The sequence below is a fragment of the Prosopis cineraria genome, unplaced genomic scaffold, assembly GCF_029017545.1.
Source record: "Prosopis cineraria cultivar Desert tree isolate PC_DT_omini unplaced genomic scaffold, ASM2901754v1 PC10, whole genome shotgun sequence".
Classification (NCBI taxonomy): Eukaryota; Viridiplantae; Streptophyta; class Magnoliopsida; order Fabales; family Fabaceae; genus Prosopis; species Prosopis cineraria.
In genome coordinates, this window is record NW_026555341.1 from 30,463,554 (window position 1) to 30,483,586 (window position 20,033).

The 20,033-nt window shown below is 32.2% G+C and overlaps 1 protein-coding gene and 1 long non-coding RNA gene across 5 annotated transcripts; both read left to right on the forward strand.

The window, feature by feature from the left end:
- Positions 1–3,761: 3,761 nt before the first annotated feature.
- LOC129321910 (TMV resistance protein N-like) lies at positions 3,762–8,775 on the forward strand. Of its 2 annotated transcripts, XM_054967877.1 has the most exons (6): positions 3,762–4,275; positions 4,551–4,625; positions 5,302–5,805; positions 6,132–6,200; positions 6,409–7,468; positions 8,493–8,775. In XM_054967877.1, exons 1-6 carry the CDS (start codon positions 3,851–3,853, stop codon positions 8,646–8,648), a joined length of 2,289 nt encoding a protein of 762 aa, XP_054823852.1. In that variant the 5' UTR covers positions 3,762–3,850; the 3' UTR covers positions 8,649–8,775. The 2 variants fall into 2 exon arrangements, with proteins under 2 accessions (XP_054823852.1, XP_054823853.1); XM_054967878.1 differs by lacking the exon at positions 4,551–4,625.
- A 6,769-nt stretch (positions 8,776–15,544) lies between these two features.
- On the forward strand, positions 15,545–19,061 carry LOC129321760 (uncharacterized). Of its 3 annotated transcripts, none has more exons than XR_008596092.1 (4): positions 15,545–15,633; positions 15,884–16,073; positions 16,192–16,302; positions 18,954–19,061. It is a non-coding gene; the product is annotated as an uncharacterized LOC129321760 (long non-coding RNA). The 3 variants fall into 3 exon arrangements; XR_008596093.1 differs by having other exon boundaries at positions 18,959–19,053; XR_008596091.1 differs by having other exon boundaries at positions 15,884–16,302; positions 18,959–19,053.
- Positions 19,062–20,033: the final 972 nt, after the last annotated feature.

The following is a 20,033-nucleotide window of genomic DNA, read 5'->3' on the forward strand; positions in this document are numbered from 1 at the left end:
ACATTTCTATTTTATAATTCTATCCAACTCACATTATTTATGGTCACAGATATTGGCATATTTTTTATTTTTTGAATTGGAAGGAGGCTAAACTAGCCCTGTTGAGGATTAAACCCACTACTTCCTCCATGCAAGGGAATCGCTTTGTCACTAGGGCTAAGCACCAAGTTTTTTCGGCACATTATTTATTAATGAGATAGTCAACGGCGTATATTTAGCCAGTGCAATAGATTCAGAGCTGACAGGCAGACATTATGTCAATTAATTCCATTGTAAATATAGATAGACACGTGTCAAAATATCATTTTCTATTCCATATATATATATATATATATTTCACATATTTTAAATTATCCAACCATATAAGTACTGTTGTTGACTTAGTTAGGATGTATGTGAGTACCTTGTACCTAGTCTTTCATGGGATGAACAAATGTGTGATCAATTGGGATATAGATTATTCATAGTCTAGTGTTATTCCTCAAAAACAGGTATTTTGTGTCATAGGTTCTTTTTTGAGTTCTTTGATTAGCAGCTTAAGTAGTCTATTTGATTGTAATTAGATTTACCTTCTCAATTCTGTCCCAAAAAAAAAAAATTTCCTTTTTCAATAATGGTATGATTGTTTTACAATTGATTGAAGTTGAATGTCAAAAAAAAAAAAAGTTGAATGAAATTATAAAGGGGATTTCTTCTCATAGAGAGGAAGAGGAATCTCATCATGATGAGAAACTTTGGATTATTTTTATGCTTTTCATTCTATTGGTTTTCATTTTTAACGTAATATATATTAATTATTTTGGGTGTGTTCATGATCAATTATATATAACCATGCAAAGGCATGGCGATGTCTATGAAATTGACATCGTATTGACCATATTTCTTAAATTAAATTTACATTATTCCTGGTCTAAGGTTTCATTTCCAGAAGTAGTCATTTTTTTTTTGGGGTAAAATTTCTTGAAGTAGTTAAATAAAACCTAACAAGTGCAATGGGACTTGATTTTCAAGTGATAATGGGCCAATGGGTTAGTCCACAGTGGACAAGCCCAATGGGCCATTCGAGCATGGATGTTGCCTGGTTACATCAATTTGGGTTGTAGAGACACACAAGGACCAGTTTGATTGGTAGATATATTCATGAGTATGAGAAAGAGAATATGAATTTGGTTTAATGGAATGAAATGCATACATTTAATATGTTATGGAAAGGAATAGATATTTTTATTTGATTGGACAATAATATCTTTAATATAAAAGCATATATATCAAAATATTTTTTATTGATCATTTAATGAAGATACTATTTTTTATTCTATTTAATGAAAAATACTTTAATTTGCTTAAATTATAATATAATATTCTCTTCGTTAAAAAATGTAAGACATTTTTTGAGGAGTTGAATGTTAAAAAATATAAGGCATTTTTAGTCTTTCGAGGTGTAATCATTGTCTTTTTCTAAAAAGTGCCCCTATTGATAATAATTTTATATTTATTGTAGGGTGTTTAATAGAAGTAAATATGAAAAGATAGGGTTAGTTGAAAAGTAGATAACTACTTTATTGAGGGGTAAAATTTGATTAAAAATGCCTTACATTATTGAATGGAGGGAGTATCTTATATGCTTTGACCAAAAATCAACCATTCATTTTATTGGAGTAATTTGGGTTGAACATGTCTATATTGATTTTCTACATCCCCAATGTTGGCCTAATTTTCGGTGAACGGATCAAAGCACTATGACCCCTAAGGTGTGTGCCATGTGTGTCAAAGGAGCGAGTCCTTAAAATTGTGAGTTGCGATTAGACAATTAAGTGGACTCCTAAAGTCCTTTACTACAATTCTTTTAGAAAGTCAAATAACGTGCGAAAACAGTGAAGTAGCGCGTCATACTGAGTGTGAAGCTCAATAATATTACTAGTATATGAGTACAATCAGGTGCTCATGAAGACAGAGGAGGAAATTCAACTATGAAACTGGGTGAGATTAAGTGACATAGGGTCAAGAGTAGTTAGTGTGTTTGAGTTGGGCAAGTTTGGTGTACGTTTGGAAAAATATATATCTAGAGACTAGTTATGTGCTCATTGCTTATTCTTAGAGAAATGGCAACGATGCATTCCTTTTAAATTCAAATTTGATGCCTTTATGAGCAAGTAATTGTTTGATCCTTTGAATTCTTGAGTGGGGTTTCATTGTGTGGAATGTTGAGCGTGAATGTACAGAGAATCTCAAATTGTGAGCAAAGTGGACATGACTTCATCAATCCTTCTCTCAAAATTCATCGTTCCATTATCATACGCTTGTGTGTGAGTGTTTGTGTCTATTGCTATCGTTCTGAATACAGTGCAAGAATAAGTCTTCTTTATATTCTGTTACAAAAAAATTATTAAATCTCCAAGCGTGTGGTTCCAGTTTTCCAATGAATTTCCTTTTATTTTTGAGATACAAAGGAAAGCATTTGGTTGGAAAATTCCCACTAAAATGGGGTTTTTTTGGAGGGAAACCAAATTCTTTTGACTAATTTACCCTTACATATTTTTTGATATTCCTTGAATGCTAACAGTTATCATGCTTCACTGTGTTTCTTTTTTGTCGCTGAACTTCTCTGGTAATTAGTAATGCATCTTCCCATTGTTGCTGAACCTTTTCTCTTTCCTGAATCTCTTTTCTTTCCGCCAAGCACCGTCGTTGTTTTCTTTTCATCCCAAACTCGTTGCATTGCAGACCCATTTGGATTATTTCATACGCGATTTCATGTCCACAATAAGCGGCTAATATTGAGAGCTTAATTGTAGCTCGCCACTTCTCAGAGTAAGGATCCAGGCACAATAGTCTGCATTATTTAATCTAATAAATATAATGACCATTATTTTATTATATATTTAAAGGAGTTAAAAATTGTTGTTATTATTATATTACTTTTAATAAACCTATTAACCATATGTTGTGATGAAAGTAAATTACTATAAATCATGCAATTTGAATTATAGTGTAAAGTTAATTTAAACAAGAAAGAACTAAAAAAAATAAAGGCTAACATATAAGGGTATGATAATTAATTAGTTATTATCTCCCTCCTCTCCCATTCTAAACCCAATAAAGGATGATTTAAAACCCACCCTCTTCCCTCCACTTTGACAAAACCAATCAAGATAATATAAAACACATCCCCTCCTCTGAACCAAACCCACGTTTCTGTTGTAAAGAAAATGACATGATATTAATTGGCTTTTGGATGCTCCAGAAAAAAAGAAGGCTTGTACATAGATATATCATTATTCACGCATCGAAGGCCAAAATACTTGTAAGAAGCTTCCTAATCCCAAACCATAAAAAGTCCATTATTCACGCACCAAACGCTAAGAAACCTACGAGAAGCTTCCTAATCCTTAATAATGATCAATTGTCAACGTTGATCAACTAAACAATCCGTTTGGATGCTTCGATCCTCTTTCCTACCACCACACATGCATCTTCCAATAAATTAAGCGTCATTAAACTAATAATTTAATGAGAATTGATAGGAGAGAGAACAAATCGGCAAGAGCAGCATCTTAATTCAAAATCTCATTACTCAGGTTTAATTATTGATCATTCCATTTTATTATATAATAATTATTAAGTCTAACTTTTTATTTGATATAAGATTTTTTTATATTGACTCAAGTCCATTCATATTTGAAGATCTTAACATGTATGTATAATTTTGTAATTTTATAAGGGTTGATGAGTAGTTTATTATATTGGTGTATTAACAAAGATCTTGTACGTTTACACTGTGTTGACATTACCAGCAACAAATCTAGATCTCTCTCCTACTCCATGTAACTGATCATGCTCCAGTTTTCCCATGGATTTCCAGAGCAGACTATCTCCTTCTTCTTCGATCTGGAAATATGATGTGACTTTAACTTGCTGTGGTGACTTACCTTACGATTTTTATCCATGGCTTTGGAAAAATCTACTAAAAGAAGGTTTAAGAACCCGAAATTGTTGGTACGATCGCAAAGTCTTTTTTATCGATCAATGGTACGAGCCACTCAAAGAAATGAAGGAATCCCAGATTTATATGGTCGTCTTCTCAAAAACATATGCTAAAGCCGATACAGATTGCTTGAGGGACCTGGCATCAATGTTTGAGTGCATGAAGGTTTCATCGCGGCGACACAGTTTTCTGCCAATTTTCTTTGAGGTCGATCCCTCTCAAGTCAAAACATGGCTAGCTCCGTATGAGGCACTACTGAGCCATAGCCAAGATTTGGTCATACGAAATAAGTAAGCAAGATATGTTGTTGGTTATGAATCATACTATTATCATATTTGCCTCCCCATATATGCTGATTGATCGAACAAATTAATGATCAAATTAATCCTTCTGAATATTTGTGTTGATCTGGAAATAATTCACACAAAAGAACAGATGATGATCATTCCTTTATTAAATTTCTCTTCAAATTTTATATCTTTGGTAGGAGTAGATTTTGTGTGCGCGCGCGCTTAATTATATTGCATACTCTGTTAATTTTTGCTTTTCTCTTACTCTTTGTTAGCGGAGATCAAACTCGAGTTATGAAAGAAATAATTGTGAAGGCAAAACAAATATTGCTGGCCAATGAAAGAGATACGTAAGTAGTACTCTATTTTTCCCCCCCATTTCTTTATTATGTTGTTGAAATCACCCGTATGCAACCTAGCTATCATGATCAGCAAGCCACAAAAATGTCCTAAACTCGGACCCACTCTTCATACCAGAAGAACCACTTTTCATATAAAAGAAGCTGTCTTCAAATTAAAGTCATCTTCTCAGCAAGAGGCATCGTCGAAATTAAACAGTCATACCTCTTCCTCTTTCAGAGACAATATATTCCAAATTATAAAACAGCAAGATTGTTTTGCCATTAGAACGAGATTTCTGTGTGTGTGTGTGTGTGTTTTGTTTCCAATGCTTCCTGGGAAACCTGGAAATACTAACATGGCTATCTCAAGACTCGGGACAAATACAAGGGGGGAGGGCAAGCAAGGGTGCTTCCCCACTCCCCCCATGATATAAGTTTTTTTTTAAAATATGTTTATTTTTATTTGTATCAACTTTTAGATCCATCCCTGAAATTAATTTTGACCCTCCACTTTCTTGTAATCTTTCATTTTTGGCCCCACGTATGTATCAACTTTTAGTTCCATCCCTGCCCAAGACTCGAATCCAAGAATTTGTGATAAGCTAATTTGACTTTCTCGACCAATCAAATCATCTAATAGCATGATCAATTATATTGAATGCTAATTAAGGAATTGTTGTTTCAGTTGTCAGACGGATTTTCAGAGCAAGCCGCCGCCCTCCTCCTCCTCCGAGTGGATATGGCCATGGCCATGTGATGTGTTTATAAGCTTTGATACTGAGTCTGACGACTCTTGCTCTTTCGTTGAATTCCTTTCGCATGCTCTTATCAGCAATGGTTTCATTACCGCTTCTTCAAATTCCTTTGCTCGAGGACCGTTGGACAAATATGAGCTTTATATGGTTGTCCTTACAAAAAGCTATATTTGCTCAACACGATCCTTGCAGGAACTGGCAAGGATGGTAGCTCAGTGCATCGACTCACCTGTACGCAAATTTGATACTGATCCACCTCAGCAGATACTCGTGCCGATCTTCTTCGGAATCCAGCCCTTTCAAGTAACTGATATTGATAGCTTCTTCCAGAATAGCCGCTTTCTTGAACATATAAAACACTTGGAACTAAATGTAGACAAAGTAATGACACTATTGACCCAACGCCAAGATTTGGTAGCACCACATGATCATCTGTAAGTAATCTTCTCTCCTTGTTCTGTTCTTGTAATCTCTTTAATTCAATTATCCGAAAACTTTAAATGCATTATTTATCATGTATATTGTACATTTCAACAAGATTTTAAGGTTTAATTAAAATCTCCATCTTTCATATTTTTATTTTTATTTTTTTCATTTTGAAGGATTTTTAACCGGACACGTTAATTAGGATACTGATTCATACATATATCGTTGACTTGTTTAGTAATAGTAGCAAATTGATGTTGTGCTTGCTTCTAAACTTACACAAATGATAATGATGTTAATGTCTTGTTTCTTTATTTCTTGTTTTCTTTTTCAGAAAAGATCAAGCGCGATTTATTAGTAAAATTGTTGACAAGACAATTAATATGTATGATGGCTATTATTGGTAAGTAAAACTCTCTAATTTATTTATACTTTGCTGGATATAAAATCTTATTGCTCTGATTTTTATGCTTTGTTGGATATGTGTTTGTGTAAACAACAAAAGAACATAGAATGTAACAGAAAAATTTACACACACACAATTAGAAATAGTACTGTTAAATTATTTTTCTTCCTTTTCTTTTTCTTTTTCTTTTTCTTTTCATGTACAGGCAGCCATCGCTTCGCTTTATTGATGGAATTGCCAAGAAAGTTGACATATCAGATGAAATAGCTACAGTAGGGATAGGATCTCATCGAGTATCAAAATTAATAGAGCTTCTGGTTTTAGGGTCAACAGGTTTTGTTCGAAGTGTAGGGATCAGTGGGATGGGTGGAATAGGGAAGACAGCTCTGGCCGGAGATATCTTTAACAAGATCTCTCACCATTTTGATTCTACCTATTTCCTCACTAATCTGGATACACATTATGCCTCCAAGTTCCTTCCAGAAGTACTTCTTCGAATAACTCTAGGAGAAGAATATGTACTTTGTGTACACAATATAGAAACTAGTCTGAGAAACCATAGGATTCTTGTAGTCTTAGATGATGTTGATGACCATGAATCATTGAAAGAGTTTTTGATTGGATCACGTGACTGCTTCGGAGGAGGAAGTAGAATTATCATAACAAGTAGAGATGAGCGAGTCCTTGGAGAGCTTGGAGTAGATGAAATTCACAAGGTTAAACTATTGAATCAAAATGAAGCTCTTCGACTTCTCTGCAAAACAGTTTTCAATTGTAATTTTCCAATGAGAGGTTATGATAAGGTGGTCCTGGATGCCCTCAAATATGCCGATGGTCTTCCATTAGCAATCAGATCATTAGGTTCGTTGTTGCGAGATCGAAGCGTCTCAGAATGGCAGAGAGAGTTGGAAAAGTTGGAAATGGTTCCTGATTCTTCAGTACTCAGTGTTCTTAGAAAAAGTTTTGATAAACTCGATGGTATAGAAAAGGACATGTTTTTGGATATTGCTTGCTGTTTTGCTGGAGAGGAGATTGATTATGTGAAGAAAATTCTTGGGATCCAGTATAAATTACCTTTGGTGGAAACGAGGATCGGCTTTCTTATTGATAAGTCACTGATAAACGTCTCAGGTCTTAGAATAAAAATGCATTATATGCTGCAACAGTTGGGAAAAGACATCGTTCGACGAGAATCAACTAGACCTGGAGAGAGGAGTAGGGTATGGCGATTTGAAGATTTTTGTCATGTTATGGAGGCAAATACCGTGAGTTCTTTGAACTTTTATCTTGTTAATTACAATTATTGTTTTAGTCTCTTAATAAATATCTTTTATTCCTTGTTTAGTTCCTCAAAGATATTGTTCTAAATGTGAAAAATTCGGGTAAATTAGAGCTAAGGACCAGATGGGAATAATATTTATTGGAGACGACTTCAAAGATACTAATTATTAAGAAGGACCAGCTACCAAAATGTAAATTTAAAAATACTAAATTGCCCTCGTCAAATCTCCCACATCATTGAAATTATTGGATGCGAGAATATGCACCCCAAGTCTAAAATGGAAGAAAAGAGAGACAGAAACAAATTGTATGTAGACAGACATATATAGTGCAGTCAATTAGCCAAATCTTTTACACAAGGGCATAATGGTCTATCGGTTATATTTTGGTCCGTTACCATAATTTGAATTTTTATGGTCCTTTGTAAAAAATATTGATGGTTAATTAATTGTAGATCCTTTTGTATAATTTCCCCAAAATTCATCAATATTAGGAGTTAATGGGGGTGGTTAGCTGTAGCAATATTATTTTCTCCCCAAGCATTGATGTATTACTGGTCACTTTTGTCAATTACTAAGAATATTACTTGAACAAGAGTATTAAAATTATAATAATAAAAATCAGGTCAACTCAGTTGATTGGATCGGTAAATTGTTAAATTATGTGTTTTAATCATTTTAATATAAATGTTTTGCTTATGACTAGTTTGACCTTGATTTAACTACAATTTTAACCTTGAATCTTTGAACTTGCGCCTTAATCAGTTTCGGTCTGATTTTCTATACTTTAAAATATGACCAAACTGAATTTTTTTTCCTGAAGCATATATATAGAATCCATAGTAATTATTTTTCAAAGATTAAATTGGTGAAACAAATAGCTATTACTATAGGAATTCAAAATAACAATTTATTCCTTTTTTGATTTCTTTTATAGAAATTTTTCATGATCTTGGATTTTTAATTAACTTATATATAATATATAATGCATTTGTATTTATATATTCAGGGAACTGAGTATGTCAAAGTCATAGTGCTTTCAAATCAAGAATATCCGCGGAGGACGACATCGATAAGCATCAATGGTTTGTCAAAAATGAATGGACTTAGAGTCCTTATATTTCATAACTTGCACTTTTGCAGGAAGCCTCAGTCGTCTGGCTGACAAAATATTTTATCTGTCGTGGCATCAATATCCATTTACTTGTTTACCATCAAGTTTTGAGCCAGAATATCTTGTGGAATTGATTCTGCCAGATAGCTGCATCACGCAACTATGGAGAGACATAGAGGTGTTGATAATTTTCTTTGATCTCTTGCATCAAATCAAAAACTAGAATGATTATCATGAACGAAATCATTCTTTTTTGTTGAGACTGAGTCAAAAGTTTGAACAGGAAATACCATTGTGGAGTAGGTTTCAAATAAATGTCCAAATTTTGTAGTACTAAATTTACACAAGGTTTATCTTCAAAAGAACAATATCAATTCATCACTATTTTAGTTCATGTTTCCAAAATAAATTCATTCACTCTCAGGTTTTATTTCCTTTTGTTTGAAATATTCCATTCCATTTAGTTGCAGCCAATCAAAAGGAATGTCAATTCTTATTTCAAAATCTCATTTGTTAGTTTGGGCAGGTACTAACTTTTCTTTGATCTCTTGTACAGATAAAATTGTGGAGGTTAAAGAGTTTGAACCTTTCAGGCTCTAAAGATCTACTTGAGACACCCTATTTTAATTTTCTTCCCTCCCTTGAGAGGTTAGACTTTGAAAGGTGCACTTCATTATCACAGCTTCATCCATCTATTGCGCTACTTCACAGGCTCAAGTATTTGAATTTGAGAAATTGCGTCAGCCTGATCAGTATCCCGAATAAATTATTTGATCCAAGCTCTCTTGAATTTCTAAATCTAGCTGGATGCTCAAAATTTGCCCAATATTTGAGCTTCAATGCACGTTTGAAAGCATTGCCTCCTATATTGGCGAAATTTTAATAAGTTGACTTTACATGTCTTTCTTCCAAGACAATATTTAGTTTTCCCATGACTTGTGCGCGTGCGCTTCATACATTACTTTTGCAAGCTCCCGTTGGCATTGCCCTTTTAGCCCAATAATGCTGTTGTTTGAATGTCTACCATAAAGTTAGTGTGGCTCAATGTGTGGTTGTTGGTGAGTTCTCTTTTTCCTTCTTCTCCATCTGGCAGGCTGGCTGGTGCCTTTGGGTATTTTTATTTCTATGGGTTCTCCCATGGTAGTCTTTCAACAACCAATTCTAGTTGATCCTTCGTCGATAAAAAGTTTGGGATCTTTGGGGTGGTTTTTCAAACCCCCACCCCTTGCAATGGCATTGATGCTGGTGATAGTGTTTTTCTTTCTACAGATTCTAGCAAGCGGATGGTGAAAAAATAGTTTGCTGGCAGGCTTGGTGGTGGCTATTTTCTTTGATCTTGCTGTTAGGGTTTGGGTTGTGTTTTTTGGGTTGTTATTAGTTGCAGGCCTTTTCAATGTTACGTTGGACCTTTGTTTTTGTTGTCTTTATCTTAATGAAAATATCATCTTTTCTTGCCTAAAACAAAAAATTGGAGCCTTTTGTGATTTAAGTCTATTCATTACATATAGTAGTGCAAAAAAATACAGCATTAAATATTGGATCAACTTGACTGGTTAAACTAATAAACTGTTAAATCAATGTATTGACCAATTTAATAAAATGTTTTAATTTTTTATGACTAATCTAATCACAATTTAACTTATAAACCAGTGTCTAAACTAATTCAATAATCATTCTGGTTTTATATTGATTCTAATCTCTTGTTAATTGTTATTCTGTCACTTTGTTCCCTTCTATATTCTATTCCTGTTTTCATATAAGTTTACTAGCTAAACTTGTTCATATTTACTACTACAATACTTGATCCTTGGTTATCAAGGGTAGAGACAAGGGGGAACTACCCCTTAACTTTTTAATTTTTTTATAATAAAATATAGGGGTTTTATGTTTTAGTCCTTCTAAGTTGATATATTATAGAGACATAGAGACACTAGATGAGGTTTTTACTTCAATTTTATATATGATCTTTTATGCATGTATAGTTCTTATTTCCAACAAGATGATGTTATATATACTCTATAAGAATTGGTGTCATTTGATTTTGCTTTTATTTTATATTTGATGAAAGAAAATATGAGAAATACTAATAAACTTTATCAAGCATTGCAACAAAAATTTTAAGATATATTAAATATTATGTGCTTAATATTTACCATGAAATTATTTATTCAAAGATTAAGAGGTTATGGTTAAGGTATTTTAGAAAAAAGTTACTTCTTTTTGTAATAACCAAGCTATTGAAAATTATGTCATAAATGATTTTTACTCTTATATAATCCGATCTCATAAACATAAAGATTCTATGATAGTTGAGTATGATTATTGTGTTGATGTATTTACTATTGTTGTCGATTATCAGTTATAATAATTAAAGAGTAAATTCAGTAAGCAAGTAATATAGTTTCTTATATTGAGCACAGCATTAGATCCTAATGATGCTTTAAATCATTTAATGCTAAAAAGGAAGAAGATTTTTACCCATTTAATTTAATGGTAGTTTATATTAAGAAGGAAATAAGTTTACTGTGGACATGAAGATTGATGATTTTATGCCATGAAAAATCAAAAAGAAAATATTTATAAATTAAAAAATATATATATTTTTGTTATATATTTGTAAAATTGAATATGAATATATACATTCAAATATTTATGTTATGTTAGTAATATATATATATATATTTTTCTTTGATTATCATAAATGCTTTGTCATCTCAACCCCCTCAAAAAATAAAATTTCTGGCTCCACTCTTGGCTCCTATCACTTGAAATATTCACAATACCACAACCAGAAGTTCACAATTACCTATCAACATACGCATGCACAATTGATGCTTTCAGAACATCAATTACACTTTAAACTTCAACATAAGAGGACACAAACTAGCATGATCCCTATTTTCTCCAGCAGGTGTATTTTGCATATCATGAAATTAAGATGGCAAATGAAAAAATCCACGAGAGAACCCCACACACTATGATTCAACTTCTATTTAGCGATACTAAATTAGGGGATGAAATGCTGTATATATAGCTAATTCATAAACTGTCACGCTCCAAAAATTAGAGAGTGACCGACACGGAATGTGAACCATTTCACATATCCCTGTAAGCCTTAAATTGTAAGTTGATTCTATTTTTAAAATGAAATTAGATTTATTTTGAAATTATAACACTTTTGACACTAATAATTATAACAAAGTTTCAACATGTTTATAGAAATTTTGACAGAACCTCCCCCTATAAATGTGATCTCCTAATTTTTTTTTACAACACATTGATGCAATCAAAATGTCAAATAAATTAGGAGCTTAGCTCCTTCCAGTCGATAGACAGCATATATATATATATATATATATAAGTCCTAATTATAGCTTATGTGGAGCACCTAACTATACTTTTCAAAAATAAAATAAAAATAAGATACATAAACATTAATAATTACATCAAGAGAAAAATTTCAATCAATCATCCACCTATCTATAAGTACTCAAGGTCGGTGGCAAGATAAACGTCAACAAAGGCATCTGAGATAAAAATAACTTTTCAGTGAATAACGTCCCAACAATAAACAATAGAACATAAATAAAATGAAAAGTTTGAAATAATTATGTAAGTTAAATAGATAACAATTTTTTTTTAAATTTTAATAAACTTCATAATAAAATGGCTCTATAAAATTTCAAATAAAATCTCAAATCATTTAATTATCATAGCAAATGATAATATCACTTAATTTCAAGGAAGTACATAAATGAAATAAATATTTATAAACAAATTACTAAACAAAAACTAATGGTATATAAAATCATCAAATGATTGGATTCATAATTATAGGGATTTATCAGAACAATTAACAAATATGAACATACAGTCCACGAGGGTAAATAACCAAACGTGGCTTGTGCCACGAGGACAAACGTGCCACACACAATTCACAAGGGTAAGTAACCAAATGCAGCCGAAGCCACGAAACAAATGTGGATATACAGTCCACAAAGATAATGCTAACCAAATGCAGCTTGAAACCACGAAAACAAACATGAATACGATGCTCACGAATAACCCATCCTTCCATTCCATGTGCGTTGGCCATCGCACGGGACTAACACCTCCTATAAACACCTTGCTAACTATGTGTACCATGGCACGCCAAGGGCTAACGGAACTGCCGTTAGCAACCAGTGTTTCACATAAAGTCTCCTTTTAAACCATTTTCAAGCATGCGAGAAAATTATCACTTTCAAGATACAGTTCTCATTTTCAAAATCAAACTTGCATGAATACTTTTAAGCACCAAAACTTTTCAGAATTAAATTTCATATCCAATGCTCATACTTGCATTTATTGAATAATCAAAAATTGTCAATGCTAATGAAAAGGAATTTTATTAATCCTGAAAGGATATCTTAAAAGGGGTAAAATATTCATATGCTATGATGAATCATCTTTTCACCACTATTTTAAAACTTAAAATGAAGAAATTTAATTAACAAAGTATGCACTGATCAACATAATTATTATTAAAATAATCAAAGTAATAAAATAAATTTTAATAAGAAAAATTAATTGATAAATTAGTTGGGACGCTATCCACTTACCTGAAATTCTCAAGAGATCAAATTTCACCTCTTGCAACTTCAATCAAACTCATTTTCCAAATACCCTATATATCATATTAAGATTTTATTAAGCCTTCAAACAATACAATAGTTTCTTTTAACATCATCCTTAACAAAATTAAACTCTACTAAATTTGAAACTTTAGAACTGAAGCCTTACACTTTTTTTTTTCATCATTAACATTTTATCAAGCCACCAAATATATATCATTTCCAATCCATTCATAAAAACTCTAGCATCCAATTAAATATATTTTTTCAACAAACTATCCATTTTCAAGAATTCAAATAATCACATTATTAATTTCATAATGACAACATCCCTATTAAAATTCAGGATCAATGAAATTTCAAAAATGAGGAATCAGCAAAGTTCTCCTAGTAGGCATTTCATCCAACACTTACGGGCATTAATTATATAGCTAATGCTAATCTTATCCTCTTTAATTTCACTTTCCTAACAATCATTTTGTCAAGCACCTTCTGTGCGTAAATTTTTTAAACTCAACCAAACTACTCCTTCTTCCTTTCCAACCTCCAAAATTTTACACTAAGTAATTTTAATCAATCAATCTCCCAATCTCCATTCCTCTAATATAAAGAAATGAATTTAACTCAAGAAAATAAACTCAAATCATCTTCAACGGTACAACCAACAACTAAACAAGAAAAGGGAATCAAAAACTATTGTCACTACTAACATGAATAGAGATTCAACACAAGAAAAAGAAAAAGAAATGAGAAAAATTTGAAGTACTTGACCTTAGATCTCCATGGCAAAGAGCAATGAGAAGGAGATGATTTAGATGGTTGAGTAGGGGAGAGGCAAAACTGAATGCAGCTCGCAATAAAGGAAAGAAATCGGATCAATAGCACCAGTTGAAGCTCGCGACAGCACTACCAATGGCTCCGGCAACTATGTTTCTCACCCATCCATAACCCGAACGTGAACACTGAAGATAGAGCAGCTACCAAGGAAGACAAACAGAGATGGAGAGCGAGCAGGAAGGAGAAGAAATCGCGCGAAGCATGAGAAGAAAAGGAAAGAGTGGAGCATCCCATGGCCACCAAGACGGCGATGTCCCCAGAACACCCAGGAACAGGGCAATGTTGCTGCTCGAAGGAAATCTTACAGCAACCATCACAGTAGACAAACAACAAATGAGGAGACGCGGTGGACAGAGGGAAGATGAGGATCGACGTTGGACAGACGGAACAAACAGCAACCACCGGCACACCCACATTGATATTGATGATAGCAGACAGAGGAAGATGGTGAACCAGACTTGAAGCTTCTTGAAATATATTCTCTGGCTCTCCCTTGGATAAAATGCAATGCTAATTGGAAAAGAAGAGGGAAGAAAAATATTTGATGGCTAAGTGGAGGGCATTTTTGTAATTTCACATAAGTTAAGATAAAAAATAAGCCCAACTCTTCCTTGAGGATTCGAACCCAAAATTAAAAGGTAGCCACCAAGCAAGTTTCCACTAAGCTAGCACCAACTTCCTTATCACATTTGTTACAAAATTAATAAAAATACATTTGAAATACCTTATCATAAACTTTAATATCAATTAAATTCTGGGTCATTACATAAACAGAAGCTAAGCTAGAGGTTTTACTGTTCTTTTTAAAAAAGCAAGGAAGCATCAGCTAAGCAAGTTATGCATTAAGACCAATTTGGTAACCTCTTGTAAAAAATTTCTCACAACTTGAGAGAAAGTGGTATAACAGGGGCATGAAATTAGGATAATGAATTAATGAAATAAACAATGGAGAATTTCAAAAAAAGGACTCCAGTAGCTACTTAATTACTAATCAATTAATCCTGACAAATTCCAAAAATAACTGCAAACTTTTTAAGAATGAAGTGAAATAAAATTGTAAGGCGCAATGACTCTTGCTAAATGAAAGGAAAAATAGCTTGACGGAAAAGGAAGCAAATTCACGCAAGCTCTAGCTTTGAATGCTGTTCACGCAAGCTCTGGCTTTGAATGCAGTTCACCATTTTTTCCACCATCATGCTAAGTCAAGCTGGTAATTCATGCTATTGCCCATTCTTTTTTAATTTCTTCCATAGATAGTGCAATCTTGCTTAATATTGTCTCATCTTGACTGATTTGCGTGTTCTTTCTTTACAAGTTGGGTCAAGGAAAGAGCATGGTTGTTCACTCCAAAATCTTGCTGCCGTCTGACCTTGTCTTAAAGAAAGATTCATCTTCTTCATCTCAACTATTAGACACTAGTAGTTTGCCATGGCTTATATAGTATGTGGCATGGAGAGTGGAACAAATGGGTTATTTTACATGGGCGACGGTGGGCATTTTTTCTGATGTAAATTGTTCTTGCAACACTAATGTTGGTGGGTTGGTGAAGGTCTTTCACATTTATGGCATTGAAATTGTGCTATCCTGTAATGGCCCTCAATTTACATTTAACTTAAATTAATTTTCTCTTCTAATAAACATTTTATTTAAATTAGACCAATAATAAGTAGAGGGTGGTGATTTATAAAAATTTATTCTAATAATTTTTTTGAGGATTCAAAAGTTAGAATTTCATTAACCAAGTTTGGTTTTATTATTAATTATAGAAAAATTTTGTGCTTTTGTTATAATTTTTCCTTCGGCCTCTCGTAAATTTCTCAAATACTTTTTCATCAGATTTTCATTCTCGCTCTTTCCCATTTGAACGCGAGAATGGAACAGAGGAAGGGTGAGGAAGTCTCTGGAAAATCATCACAGTCTTCTCCCCCTCCTCCTCCTTCTCGCTCGCATTTCTTGTTCCTCACCGTCGGTCTGCGTCGTTTTCACTGCCACCCTCTTCTCCATCTTCATTCGTCCATTAAAGGGGGTAAGTAGCTGATTTCTTTCCCTGTTATTGCTCTCTGTTTCATCCCTGGTTCGAGCTGTGAGTGGTCTTCAAGTTTCTGTCTTCCTCAATAGCTGAAAGTTTCATGTGTGTATGGTAGTTCAACTCTTTCTTCTAGTGGTCAGAATTGTTGGTTTTTCTCCTGGGCGTAGCAAGCTGAAGCGTTGGTCAAGTGTTGGCTCTTAGTTGCTGCACTAAAGTTTCGTTTGAGGTAGGCTGCTGGTTTTTCTCTCCTTTCTCTTTGATTTCTATAGCAAAATGAATTACTCTCTTCTTCCCTGGTCGAAGAGCACCTCCTTGCTCCTCAGAGTTGCTGTCAAAATTTTGAGAAAATTAAAATATATTTCGGTTGATGCCGTACACATTTTTGTTGTGACAGTAAGCTCAATGTTGATGATAAAGTTTATGTGGGAAGTTGATTAATTGGCTAGATGAATATTGTAAACTAAAATTAAATGTTCTCAAGATGCTTGTGAAAATGCTTGAGTGACGAATTTATGTGATGTTTTGGATAATATTAAATGTTATTTTATTAATGCTGAGTTAAAAATTGATGAAGAAATTAAATGTTAGAAATCATTGAGTTTGCTTAAAAGCTTACCTAATGATTTAGCTAATAGTAAATATTTTTATAGTGCTTATAAATATGATTGAAAGATTTATTGGTAAAAGTGAGATTGTTAAATTTTTATAATAGAACCTAGATGAATTATGAATATTGCTCGAAGGAGTATATGTAAGTTTTGGAATTTTAAAAAATATACTAAAGTAGGAGAAAGGAATGCATCGAATGCTTGCGTGGTATGTTATTAAATCTAAAAGAAGCATGTGAATGATTAATATGAGTTATTATGAATTATGGTTGAGAATATATGTTACAAGGGTTATATGAAGATGAATTAAGAATTGTCCAAAGTTTAACTAATGAATTGAGAATTGTCCAAAATTTAACTAACTCAAGTATACCTGAAACATAATTAGTTATAATATTGTCTTTAATATTATTTGGATTGAATTTAAATGCCACTAAGTGTTTGAAAAATTACTTGATAAATGATTTTAGAATTATGATTTATTTGCCTCAAAATCAAGAGCAACACTAGAATTAAAGAGAAAAGTTAAGAGATCCAAGCTTTAGAATTTTGGAAAACCTTCAAGTGAGTGAGTAGTGTCCCAAATATTTTCTTACAAAGTGTTTATAATGTTTTTATTTAGTTTTTACATTATTCCTTTATAAGTTGTATAAATATTCTTGTCAATTTTAATTTTAGAATTCATATAATTATTTTTACTTACCTAACTTTTATGTTAATCGGTTATTATAGAATCTGCTTTGTAATCATTAAGAATTATGCATTGTTAAAGAATATTTGGATTCGGTATATTATTAACAGAATATTTATTCTAAACATTTCTATTGTTTAAATTTTATGATTTATATTACAATTATGAAAACGGTGATTCGTGTATGGAGAAGATTGAAAAGAAAATTTGATAGTTGGATATCATATTTTGAAAAGAATTATTTTCAATGAATGTCTCAACTCTATGCACGCTCGATTTTAAGTAGAGGGACTGAGTTTAGAATGTTGGATACTAACAGTAGTTTCATTAACCCTTGACACGCCATGGTACACTTAACTAATAGGGTTTTTGTAGAAGATGGCAAGATGCTAGCCACATGAGCAAGCTAACACACGTGGAATGGAGGGATAGATATTCGTGAGCATCGTACTCGCGCTTGTTCCGTGGGCTTCATACCTGCGCTTGTTTTGTGGCTTCTAGCCGCGTTTGATTATTTTGCGACTTTAAGTCGCGCTTGTTGGTTACTTTACCCTTATGAATTATGTATCCACACTTGTTAATCATTCTAATAAAGTCCCACTGAAAGTGAATTTTTGAAAACATTATTTTTAAAATTTATTCTATTAAACAAACTATTGTTTTATTATATATGATTTTATTTGGTAAATTCCCTTCTAGATTGGTTTTAAAAATTTGTTGTTTTATATTAGTTATTCACAAACATTTTTTATTATATCATTATTTGAATTTTTTTTATATATTTTTATGAGTTGTACGATTCTTGATAATCTATAAAACTTCAAAATTATTGATTTATTTCACAGTTATATTATTGAGCAACCTTGTCATTTATTGTTACTTAAAATAAGGGTTTTAATATTCCATTAATTTGTTGTAAACTAAATTTTATTAATTATTACTTTTACATGTTTTATCTATTTTTTTTGGACGCTATTCATCAAAAAATTTATTTGGTCTCAAATAATATAATTGACCCTACACCTCCTGGTAATCATTAAGAGGCTTTATTGCTATTACAGTAGAAGCATGCTTCAATCATTTATTTTAATGTAAATATTTATTATATTATACAATGGTAGTTAGTGCTCCACATATGCCGTAGTTAGGTTTTGGTCTTATTTTGTTATCTTGTAATCTACTGATGTGGAGTTAAGCTCCTTTTTTTGGATTGGCTATCAGGTTTATTGACTATAGAAAATTTGAGATGTCCTAATTATAGAGGAGATTTTGGCGAAATTTCTACCGAGTGTTTAAAACTTTACAAATTTTATAATTATATATAAATATATATTTTATGATTTATTGATCAGTATAATTTATCTATCACTATTATGACTTAATATTTGAATAATTAAAGCTTATGCAATATGAGTTTATGCTGGTCATACCGTTAGTAGTAGGGTGTGACATATCCAGAACAATTACAACTTTTGTTATAAAAAGCTTAATGTTATATTGTAAATATGAGAATATAGTTATAAATTCATAAATTGTTTGAGTGATGTTAATGTAATTGAAATTTACATTTTATTGAAGTGCAGGATTACATGAGTTATGATTAGCAGTTTTGGAAAGCAATCATATTGCATCTTCTGTATAAGGGGAATTTGCAAAGTAGGTGGCTATGTAAAGGTGCTGCACATTATATTGCATTTTATAGTATGTGTATTATATTAAAATTGTGTTGTCAAGTTAGGACAATTGAATGTTGTTGTGCTGTAAAAAGCTTAATGTTATGTTGTAAATATAATAATTATAGTTGTAAACCGGTACTAATAAGCTAATTCAACTTAACATCTTAATAAGGTGCAGGTTTACATGAGTTATGGCTTCTAGCTCGTATAAAGTAACTATTTTGCATCTCTCATATATAGAGGGGGAGAATTTGTGAGGAATATAAAAGAAAATACAAGATACGAGTATCTTATGATTCATTTGCTTCAACAAGGGGTGTTCTTCTCATAGAGAGAAAGATAATTCTCAGAACAATTAGAGACTTTAGATTATTTATTTATTTTTTATTCATATCGATTTTCATTTTTAATGTAATATATATATATATGTCATATGAATTAAATTTTATTTTTACTCTTGAATTATACTCTCAAGATATCACTTAGTGTCCTGGATGGACATTATTAAGGCAAGTGGAGCCTACAAGCTTGCACAGTTGACAATCACTTGCAGAGACGAACTAAAGTTGGGGGATAGGGGCAGCTGCCCCCACTAAAATGAAAGCTATCTCTTGGATATAATAAGTAGAAAATTTCACTTGTGCCCTTCAAAAAATTGTCATTTGCCTCTCCCAATATTGCCCTTGCACCACTTAAATTTGTTAAAAATTTCAGTTTTTCCTGCCTAAATATTTTCTTACTCATTCAATCAAGAAAGTTAATGTTATTTATATACTAATTTTGTAGGAGGGAGGGATATTAATTTGAGCAACTAAAAATAATGTTGGCTCATATTATACAAATGTAAGAATATAATAAAAATATTATTAAATATTTTTTCAACTTCTCAACTAAAATACTAATATTTGTTTGTTAGAAGATAATGAATTTAGATTCTTTAATTTTTACTTTCTACTCATTCATACTTGAAGTTAATAAAGGT

What these genes read in the sequence shown, in the direction of transcription:
- LOC129321910 (XM_054967877.1), top strand. Translation starts at nt 3,851, where the DNA reads ATGGATTTCCAGAGCAGACTATCTCCTTCTTCTTCGATCTGGAAATAT. An exon ending in GTAGCACCACATGATCATCT is followed by an intron (nt 5,806 to 6,131) that starts GTAAGTAATCTT and finishes TTTCTTTTTCAG; the next exon opens with AAAAGATCAAGCGCGATTTA. An exon ending in ATGTATGATGGCTATTATTG is followed by an intron (nt 6,201 to 6,408) that starts GTAAGTAAAACT and finishes TTTCATGTACAG; the next exon opens with GCAGCCATCGCTTCGCTTTA.